Source organism: Hemiscyllium ocellatum, assembly GCF_020745735.1.
Source record: "Hemiscyllium ocellatum isolate sHemOce1 chromosome 27 unlocalized genomic scaffold, sHemOce1.pat.X.cur. SUPER_27_unloc_15, whole genome shotgun sequence".
Taxonomy (NCBI): Eukaryota; Metazoa; Chordata; class Chondrichthyes; order Orectolobiformes; family Hemiscylliidae; genus Hemiscyllium; species Hemiscyllium ocellatum.
Genome location: NW_026867482.1, coordinates 676,059 through 687,277, shown reverse-complemented (window position 1 = coordinate 687,277; position 11,219 = coordinate 676,059). Strand labels below are relative to the sequence as shown.

General features: G+C 45.8%; 1 protein-coding gene across 1 annotated transcript; it reads right to left on the bottom strand.

Moving 5' to 3' along the window:
* Positions 1-8,422: 8,422 nt before the first annotated feature.
* Positions 8,423-10,210, bottom strand: LOC132807366 (zinc finger protein 3-like). Its single transcript, XM_060821590.1, is given in 2 exon segments — positions 8,423-9,490; positions 9,942-10,210. A coding segment is annotated over 1 exon segment (693 nt). The 5' UTR covers positions 9,116-9,490; positions 9,942-10,210.
* Positions 10,211-11,219: the final 1,009 nt, after the last annotated feature.

Genomic DNA, 11,219 nt, shown 5'->3' with positions numbered 1-11,219 from the left:
CCACACTGTGGGGATTCTCTGAAGTGAAGAGATTTCTGCAAACTATGCAGGGCAGCACAGGTGTCTCCATGTGAATTTGTGCGTGAGTGTGTTTTTGCATGTGTGCTTGATTGGTGAAGTGAGTGTTATGGAGTATCAGTCTGTGCGAGGGTGAGTATTGAGGATGTGTGTGTGTCAGAGAGTATGTGCATAAGAGAGGTGTGGATAAAAGCCAGGGATTGCATTTTGCTCAAACAAGGAAGGGCAAGAGGGTCTGCAGAGGCTGACTAGATGTCCCAGTCACCATCCATTTTAATTCCTCTTCCCTCTCCCTTTCTGATATGATCAGCTTTGGACTCCTTCATTGCCACAACGATCCAATCCACAAATTGGAGGAACAACACCTCATCTTCCACCTGGAGTTGTCTAATTTCTTCCCTCCCAGCCCCAACTCCCTTCACAGCCTCTGCCCCTCCCATTCACTCTTCCCTGCCACCAACCAGATTCCTTCCTCCCATCAACCATCAGGTTGTACCCTCTATCTTCACCAATCCCCACTTCAACAGCTTGCCCCTGGCACCCCTTTATCTGCATCTTGTTCGACACCCATCCCCCATCCGGAAGAAGGATTACACCTGAAATGTCGACTTCTCCACCTCCTGATGCTGCCTGGCTTGCTGTGTTCTTCCAGCCTCCTGACTGTCTATATTGTCAATGAGACACAGACCTGGACCAACTGTTCCATAGTCTGTCCCCTTCCTGGATTCACTCCCTTTCCATTCAGTTGCTGCAAGTCAACAATTGAACCCCAGAATGAAAAATAAATTTTAAAAAGTGGGTGAGAAAAGAGAGTATTGTACTCACAGATGTTGGACAAAGGAAGAAAGTTGCAGTCTGGGGTGAAGCTCAATCTTCATTCAGAGAGAGGAGCAGCATCTGTAATCAAATAGACAGTCATAGATGTACAGCAATGAAACAAACCCTTCACTCGAACCTGTCCATGCGGAGCAGATATCCTAACCCAATCTAGTCCCACTTGCCAGCACCTGACCCATATCCTTCCAAACCCTTCCTATTCATAAACCCATCCAGATGCTTTTTAAATGTTGCAATTGTACGTGTGTCCACCACTCTCTCTGGCAGCTTACTCCTTAACTGCACCCCACACTGCGTGGAACTCTTATATCTTTCCCCTCTCACTGAAAACCTATGTCTCTCTAGCCCCCCCCTCCCAAGCCCAAACCATGCACTTCAAAGAATTTAGAAACCTCATCCTTTACGATGGATTCTAGAATTTTACCTACAACTGAGATTAGGCTAATTGACGAATAATTTTCCATCTTTTGTCTTGGTCCTTTCTTGAACAAAGGACTTACGACAGTGATTTTTCAATCACCTGGGACTTTCCCTGTCTCCAGTGATTTTTGAAAGATTACAACCAACACCTCTGATAATTCTTCAGCCATGTCCCGCAGAACGTGAGAATGTAGCCATCAGAACCAGGAGATTTCTCAATCTTTAGACCTTTTAGCTTTTCTAGCACTTTCTCTTTTGTAATGGCTACCGTACTCAACTCTGTCCCTTCACTCTCCTTAATTGTTAGGATGTTACTCATGTCTTCCACTGTGAAGACTGCCACAAAGTATTTATTAAGTTTTTCAGCTATTTCCTTATCGCCCAACACTATCCTTCCTGCATCAATTTGGAGCAGCCCAATCTCTACTTTTGCCTTGTTTGTTTCTTAATGTATTGCAAAAAAACAGCTTACCTTCATATTTGATCCTCTCCTTCCTTATTTCTCTCTTTATCTTCTGTTTGTTTTTGTAGTCTTCCCAAGCATCTGATTTCCCAGTGCTCTTGGCCACATTGTAGGTTCTCTCTTTTTCGTTGATACGTTTCCTGACTTCCTTTGTCAGCCACGGCTATCTTCTTCAACCCCCTCCCCCCAATAATCTTTCTTTTTTTTGTACGAACCTCTGCACTGTGTCCTCAATTACACCCATAAATTCCTGCCATTGTTACTCTACTGCCTTCCCCACTAGGCTCTGCTTCCAATAAATTTTTGGCTGTTCCACTCCCATTGCCCTTGTAATTATCTTTTAACTGTAATACCATTACATCCAATTTTACCGTCTCTTTCTCAAACTGCACACTGAACTCTACCATATCATAATCACTGCCTCCTAAGTGTTCCTTTGCTTTAAGATTTTTTTATAAAGTCTGGCTCATTACATAGCACTAAGAATTGAAATATACTCAGTTAGGCCACAGTTGAGGACAGTGTGTAAGGGGCAAATGGCCTATTCCTAGTCTTGTGAAATTGGTTCTAGCTCTGGAGAAATAGAACCATTGAGTTGTAGAGCACAAAAACAACTGTTTGGTATGTGCTGACCAGAGAGCCTAAATTAATCTAGTCCCATTTGCCAGCACTTTGTCCATATCCCTCTAAAACTTCCCATTCATATACCTATCCAGATGTCTTTTAATTGTTGTATTTGTACCAGCCTCCACTATGTTCTCTGGCAGCTCATTAAGTTCACACACCAACCTATACGTGAAAAAGTTGCCCCTTGGGACCCTTTTAAATCTTTCCCCTCTCACCCAAAACTAATGGCCTCTTGTACTGGATTCCCCCGCCCAAGGGAAAAAAAACTTCTTTTTGTCCTATCCATGCCTGTCGTGATCTTTTAAAGCTCCATAAGATCATCCCTCAGCCTCCAATGCTCCAGGGAAAACAGCCCCAGCCCATACAGCCTTTCCCTGTAGCACAAACCATCCAACCCTAGCTAAAAATCACACAACACCAGGTTATAGTCCAACAGGTTTAATTGGAAGCACACTAGCTTTCGGAGCGATGCTCCTTCATCAGGTGATAGTAGATCAATCGTAACAGAATTTATAGCAAAAATTTACAGTGTGATGTAACTGAAATTATAACCCGAGCAACATTCTTATAAGTAATTTCTGAACTCTTAAGTTTCACAACATCCTTTCTGATTAGTCAGTAATAGGCTGTGAACAATATTTTGTTCGGGTTGTAAGAGAGGGCTTTTCTTGAGGTGAATTAACTTTCACTTTCGGTTCTAATCCTTGCAACCCTTGTAAGTTTTTCCCCTCTCACCCTAAACCTGTGCCATCGAGTTTGGGATTCCCCCTCCCCCTCAGAAGAGAAAAGCAAATGGAATGAGATGTGCAACCACAGGGAAAAGAAATTGTGGCTCCCGTCATTTTTACCCCAAATTGGCAATTGGACACAAGATCTGTCAGTAACAACTAGCGCCGACCGCAATTGGTCAGGTGGAGTAAGGTGCGCTCTGATTGGAGGGGGTCCACATGACACGCGTCAATGAAAGAGGAGACGGAAAGAAGAAGAAAAACAAAGATGGTGGCTTCTCCCCGATGTGGAACTGCTGGTGTTTCTGAAGTGTGATGGCCTGGGTAAAGCACTTCCCGCACTCAGGATAACTAAAGGGCCTCTCCCCGGTGTGGGACCGCTGGTGTCTCAGCTGGGCAGAGACCTGGGTAAAGCACTTCCCACATTCACAGCAGCTCAAGGGCCTCTCCCCCGTGTGGACCCGCTGGTGGGTCTGCAGGGTGGAGGAATCGCTGAAGCCTTTACCGCACTTGGGGCAGGAGAGAGGCCTCTTTCCCCCCCCCCCCCCCACCCACCCTTGTGGATTCGCTGGTGCCTCAGCAGGGTGAAGGAATTGCTGAAGACCTTCCCACACTCGGGGCAGCTGAAAGGTCTCTCCCCTGTGTGGATCCGCCAGTGGGTCAGCAGGACGGATGCCTGGGTAAAGCCCTTCCTGCACTCGGGGCAGCTGAAGGGCCTCTCACCAGTGTGACTGCGCTGATGAGTTTCCAAAGCAAACGGGGCACAGAAGCCTTTCCCACAGTTGCCACACTTCCATGGTTTCTTCACGGAGCGGGATTCCTCGGGTTTCGCTATGGCCAAAACGTCAGCTGCACACAAATGTGGGTACAGCCCCACCCTGCCGTGAATTCCTCTTTCCAGGCCGTATAACTGTTTCAGGATCCAGACTCACTGTGCTGCGACATAGGGTCTCTCATCCAGTCCCACGGATTCTGAAAATGTACTTGAGCAGGAAGCAAATGCTCAAAAGAATCGACATTTCAGGCATGAGCCTTTCTTCAGGAATGAGGAGAGTGTGCCAAGCAGGCTAAGATAAAATGTAGGGAGGAGGGACTTGGGGAAGGGGTGTTGGAAATGTGATAGGTGGAAGGGGGTTAAGGTGAGGGTGATAGGCCGGAGTGGAGGTGGGGGCGGAGAGGTCAGGAAGAAGATTGCAGGTTCAGAAGGTGGTGCTGAGTTCGAGGGTTGGGACTGAGACAAGGTGGGGGGAGGGGAAATGAAACTGGAGAAATCGGAGTTCATCCCTTGTGGTCGGAGGCTTCCTACTCTGGAGAAGGACATGGAAGATATAGAATTTTGGGAAATAGATAACATCTTGAAAAATGTCCATATTACAGAGGAGGTGGTGCTGGATGTCTTGAACACAAAGGTGGATAAATCCCCAGGACCTGATCAGGTGTACCCTAGAACTGTGGGAGGCTATGGGAAGTGATTGGTGGGCCCCTTGCTGAGATATCTGTATCATCGATAGTTACAGGAGAGGTGCCAGAAAACTGGGGGTTGGTTAACATGGTATCACTATTTAAGAAAGGTGGGAAGGAAAAGCCAGGGAACCTGACATTGGTGGTGGGCAGGTTGTTGGAGCAAATCCTGAGGAACAAGATTTACATATATTTGGAAAGGCAAGGACTGAATAGGGATAGTCAGCATGGCTTTGAGCATGGGAAATCATGTATCACAAATTTGACTGAGTGTTTTAAAGAAGTAACAAAGAAGATTGATGAGGGCAGAGCGATGGACATGATCTACATAGGCGTTTGACAAGATTCCCCAAGGGAGACTGATTAGCAAGGTTATATCTCATGGAATAGAAAGAGAACTAGCCATTTGGATACAGAACTGGCTCAAAAGTAGAAAGGGGTGGTGGAGAGTTGTTTTTCAGGTTGGAGGCTTATGCCCAGTGGAGTGCCACAGGATTGGTGCTAGGTCCACTGCTTTGTATTTTTTATACAAATGATTTGGATGTGAACATAAGATGTTTAGTTAGTACATTTGCTGATGACACCAAAATTGGAGGTGTAGTGAACAATGAGGAAAGTTACCTCAGATTACAATGAGATCTTGATCAGATGGGCAGTCATGTTGCGGCTGTACAGGACATTGGTTAGGCCATTGTTGGAATATTGCGTGCAATTCTAGTCTCTCTTCTATTGGAACGATGTTGTGAAACTTGAAATGGTTTAGAAAAGATTTACAAGGATGTTGCCAGGGTTGGAGGATCAGAGCTATAGGGAGGTTGACTAGGCTGGGGCTGTTCTCCCTGGAGTGGAGGCAGTTGAGGGGTGACCTGAGAGGTTTATAAAATCATGAAAATCACGGATAGGGCGAATAGCCAAGGTCTTTTCCCCCAGGATAGAGGAGTCCAAAACTAGAAGGCATAAGTTTAAGATGAGAGGGGGGAAAGATTTAAAAAGGAACTAAGGGGCAATGTTTTCATGCAGAAGGTAGAGCGTGTATGGAATGAGCAGCCAGAGGTAGCGGTGGAGGTGGGTACAACTACATCATTTAAAAGGTGTCTGGATGAATAGTTCAGATTTAGAGGAATTTGGTGCAATTGCTGGGACTGGGTCAGATTGGAACATCTGGTCGGCATGGATGAATTGAACTGAAGTGTCTGTTTCTGTGCAGTGTGACTCTAAAAGTCTATAACTGCTATGACCGAAACTAGACCTTTTTACTGATAAAATTCCTGATGGAAGTTTTTAGTGCACCCAGTTTCAGGAGATTTCTGGTGAGTAAAATTGGTATATGTCCTATATCCTCGAAATTCTGAAAAATAAAATTAAATAATTCTCTCTGTGAATGGTACAATCCACACCCAGTGATGTGAATAGTACAATCCTCCCTCTCCAAATGATGCAATCTTTCCCCTCTGAATGGTACAATGTTTTCCTCCCCCACATCCATGTGGGCTACAATGCTCCCAAGTCTCAATGATCCGATCCTTTCCACACCACCTCCCCCACCATGATGAATGGTACAATTCTCCCCCTGAGAATCCTGAGCTGGGATGCCCCAATCCCTTTCTGTTTCATATTTCCGAAGCCTTTCCCATTTTGAAAACAGTCTGTTTCTGGTCTTCCCTCCAAAGGGTATAACCTCAGACTTTACCACGTTGGTCAGAGAAGGGCAAAGGGAATACATTCTCCTGGCCTGTCCAAGCACTCTCAGCATAGACCCTTTTGGAACTCCAAAGACCCCTTTATGCCAACTCTCTACCTTCTACCAGTCAGCCAGTCCTCTATCCGTGCCAGTAACTTGCCCCTACATCAGGTACTCTTATCATATATTCGCAGCCTCCTGTGCGGCACCTTGTCGAAGGCCTTCTGGAAATCCAAATCGCTCACGTCCACTGGCTTTTCCTTTGTCTAACTTACTCATTACCTGCTCAAAGAATCCTAATAGATTTGTCAGACATGACCTCCTCTTGTCAAAGCTGTGCAGACTCGGTCCTGTTTTACCATGCACCTCCACATACTTCCCACTCTCACCCTTCATAAAACCTGTTAAATTTACCCATTTTTACCATAAATACACTGTTCTATTCTTTAAAATGTATTCAAGTTTAAAGATTTCATATTATGTATGTACACTACCTTTGCCCCTCTTAATATTTTATCCTTCGGAAGACCTTCAAAATAGATTAGCACAATGTATGAAGCTGACTGTGTGACTGCATCAAGTAAAGGAGATGGTAAGAATGAGAAAGGAGCAGCTAAATATCTAAACCTACCCATGCAATGGTCAAGAAGGTACAACAACGCTTCTTCTTTCTCAGAATGCGTAAGAAATTCGGCATGTCCAAAATGACACTCACCAATATTTACAGATACACTACAGAAAGCATAGCATCTTGCCCTGCTACGGCAACTGCTCTGCCCAGGACCAGAAGAAACTACAGAAGGTTGTGTGTACAGCACAGTCCATCACGGAAGCCAACCTCCCACCGATGGAATCCATCGACACTTCTCGCTGTCGTGGAAAGGCTGCCAACCTCAAAGATTCCTCCCAGCCCAGGAATGATCTCCCACACCATCTTCTGTCAGGCAGAAGATACAGAAGCTTGAACACACTCACCAACAGGTTCAAGAATAGCTTCTTCCCTGCCATTAATAGACTGCTGAATGGAGCTCTCCAATTTGAAATCTAATGTTGACCTTGCTTCTGCGCACCTCCTGTGCAGCTGTAACCCTGTACGCCTCACTCTGTCTACGCGCAGTATGACCTGCATGTCCTCGTTTGCTTGGATCTGACTGTACTGCTGATAAAACAAAACTTTTGACTCCACTTAGGTACATAGCACAGTACAGGCCCTTCGACACTCGATGCAGTACCGGCCCTTTATCCTACTCTAAGGTCAAACTGACCTACATACCAATTATTGTACTAACTTTCATGTGCCTATCCAAGAGTCGATTAAATGTCCCTAATGTATCTCACTCTACTACCACTGTTGACAGTGCATTTCACACAGCCATAACTATCTGAGTAAAGAACCTACTCTGACATCTCCCCGAAACCTTCCTCCAATTACCTTAATATTATGCAGAGTGTGGGGTACTCAAAAACATAGGTTGAAGGTGAGTGGGGAAAGGGACCTGAGGGGCAACATTTTCACACAGGGGGTGGTTCGTGTATGGAATGACCTGCCAGCAGAAGTGGTGGAGGCTGGTACAATTACAACATTTAAAAGGCATCTGGATGGGGATATGAATAGGAAGGGTACAGATGGACATAGGCCAAATGCTGGCAAATGGGGCACTAGATTCATTTAAGATATGGACGGATGGGTTTGTTTCCGGCTCTAAAACTCTATGACTCTATGTCTACTTAGTCGAAACCAATTTCACAAAATAAGGAATAGGTCATTCACCCCTTCCAGCCTGTCCTGAGCTGTGGCCTAACTGCACGTATTTCAGTGCCAGTTTCAGAAAGATTTCAGCAGCTCTTTTAAAAAATTGAAATGCGTTGAGACTTCAATGATGTTTCTGAATATATAATTTTAGCTATTCTCAAATTTTAAAGATAAGAGTTTCTAGTGAACACAGCCCACACCTCCCACTGCTGCCAGTAACCTTTACAATGTTGATGAAACGATGCAGTACCTGTACTCCTTAAAAATTTACAATTTCTAACGATACGAGCAAATCATTCACTGCTCCATCTGATACACGACATTAGAAACTTAGTGCAGGAGGCTGGAAGAAATGAGCAGCTTTAAAACAGAGACCATCTGGAGCTCAAAGCTTTCAATGAGAGTCTGAGCCCGGCAGTAAGTTCAGGTAATCTTTATTGTGACCCAATTTTGTTACAGGAATAGCTGAAGGCCTTCTCACACTCAGGACAGCTGAAGGGCCTTTCGGCCGTGTGGACCCGTTGGTGCATCAACACGTGGGAGGAATTGCTGAAGGCCTTCCCGCACTCAGAGCAGCTGTAGGGCGTCTCCCCCGTGTGGATCCGCCGGTGCCTCAGCAGGTGGCAGGAATCGCTGAAGGCCTTCCCGCACTCGGGACAGCTGAAGGGCCTTTCTCCCGTATGGACTCGTCGGTGGGTCAACAAGGTGAAGGAATTGGTAAAGGCCTTCCCACACTCAGGGCAACTGAAAGGCCTCTCCCCCGTGTGGATCCGCTGGTGCCTCAGCAGGTGGGAGGAATAGCTGAAGGCCTTCCCGCACTCAGGACAGCTGAAGGGCCCTTCTCCCGTATGGATTCACCGGTGGGTCAGCAAGGTGGAGGAACTGCTGAAGGCCTTCCCACACTCTGGGCAACTGAAAGGCCTCTCCCCCGTGTGGATCCGCTGGTGCCTAAGCAGGGAAGAGACCTGGGTAAAGCCCTTCCCACACTTGGGACAGGAGAATGGCCTCTCCCCGGTGTGGATGCGCCGATGAATCTCCAGGTCAGACGGAGTACGGAAGCCTTTCCCACAGTTACCACACTTGCACGGTTTCTCCATGTCCGAAGCTTCAGCCACAATCAAACGCATGTACTGCCCCCCCACTGCTGGGAATTCCTCTTTCCAGGCTGTATAACAGTTTCAGGCTCCACACACAGTGCGCAGCAACAGTAAGGTCTCTCAGCCAGTCCCACTGATAATGAAAATGTACTGAAATAGAAACCAAAAAGGTTTGCTACTTCTCACAGAATTATAGTCAAAAATCGTGGCTGTCCTGATCAATTGAGAGACTGTCCGATATTGACATGAAAATAAGGACTGCAGACGCGGGAGAGTCAGTGTCGAAAAGTGTTGTGCTGTAAAAGCACAGTGGGTCAGGCAGCATGAGAAGCAGGAGAGTCAACGTTTCAGGCATAAGGCCTTCATCTGTTCATTGAGACTTCCATCTTCAGATCTTCAAATACTCTGTAAAAAGAGATTACAAAAATCATTACTGTCAGTGCAGGGTAGAAATTCAGAACAAGCTATTCTACTTTCTGTGGAACATCCTTTTCTTTTGTTCGTTCACAAAATTGAAAGCATCATCCCACTGCTCCTTCATCAGGTGGTTGTGGAGAATAAGATCATTAGGCACAGAATTTGTAGAAAGACATTTGTGTCCTGCCACTGAAATGATATATTGAACAAACCTGGATTGTTAAGTCTTTCATCTTTTACAATGGATTACAGGTATCATTAATATGTAAATCCCAGAACTTCCTGTAAGGCAATCTCTCAAGATAACATAATGCTTTATAACAAAAGGTGACATCTCAGCTTAGACAATGCATTAAAGGGATGAGGCCAGAGTTTGTCTGTATCCCAATCTGGAGTCAGACTGGTTCTATTTCCAAAGCAGGAATTTATAAAATATTACCTGGATTGACTGCCTGCATGAACTGCTGAGTCTCATCCACCAGCTGAAATGACTGGATAGGGAGGGCTTGAACCCCACAGTGCAATGAATTCCTACTTTTCACCAAAATCCCAAATGTCCACACTCACTCAGTTGCTCTCTCACAAATGCAAGATTTCTTCTGATCCCAGGAAGAGCAAAACATCTATGAAACATCTATGGGTGGCATGGTGGCACAGTGGGCAGCACTGCTGCCTCACAGCGCCAGAGACCCAGGTTCAATTCCCGCCTCAGGCGACTGACTGTGTGGAGTTTGCACATTCTCCCCATGTCTGCGTGGGTTTCCTCCAGGTGCTCCAGTTTCCTCCTACAGTCCAAAAATGTGCAGGTTAGGTGAATTCAAAATGCTAAATTGCCCATAGTGCTAGGTGCAGGGGTAAATGTAGGGGAACAGGTCTGGTTGGGTGCGCTTCGGCGGGTTGGTGTGGACTTGTTGGGCCAAAGGGCCTGTTTCCACATGTAAGTAATCTAATCTAATCACGAAAGCTGCTTTGAAATTCCAGTTTTCACAACCACAATTCTGCTTTCACCAAGACAATTAGAGTCATACAGCATGGAAACAGAACCTTTGGTCAAACTCGTCTGTGCCAAACAGATATCCAAAATTAATCCAGTCCCATTTGCCAGCATGTGGCTCTTATGGTTCCTGTTCATGTATTCAACAAGGTTCATTTTAAATATAATTGTATCAGCCTCCACCACTTCCTCTGACAGTTCATTCCATACATGCACCACCCTCTGCGTGAAAAAAATTGCTCCTCAGGTCCCGTTCAAATCATTCCCCTCTCACCTCAAACATATGCCCTCTAGTTTTGGCCTCCCTGACCCTGGGGAAAAGACCTTGGATATGCACCCTATCCATGCCTGTTATAAACCTCTATAACGCTGTCCTCAGCCTCTGATGCTCCGGCAAAAATATCCCTCACCTAATCAGCCTTTCCCTGTAGTTCAAACCCTCCAAGCCTCGCAACAGCCTTGTAAATGTTTTCCGACCCCTCTCAAAGTTTGAAAGTTCTTTCCAAAAGCAGGGAGACCAGAACTGGACGTACTATTCCAAAAGAGGCCTAACCAACGTACAGCCACAACATGACCTCCCAACGCCAATACTCAATGCTCTGACCAATAAAGGAAAGCATACCAAACACCTTCTTCACTATCCTATCTACCTGCGACTCCACTTTCAAGGAACTAAGAACCTGCACTCCGAGGTCTCTTTGTTCTGCAACACTCCCCTTCACT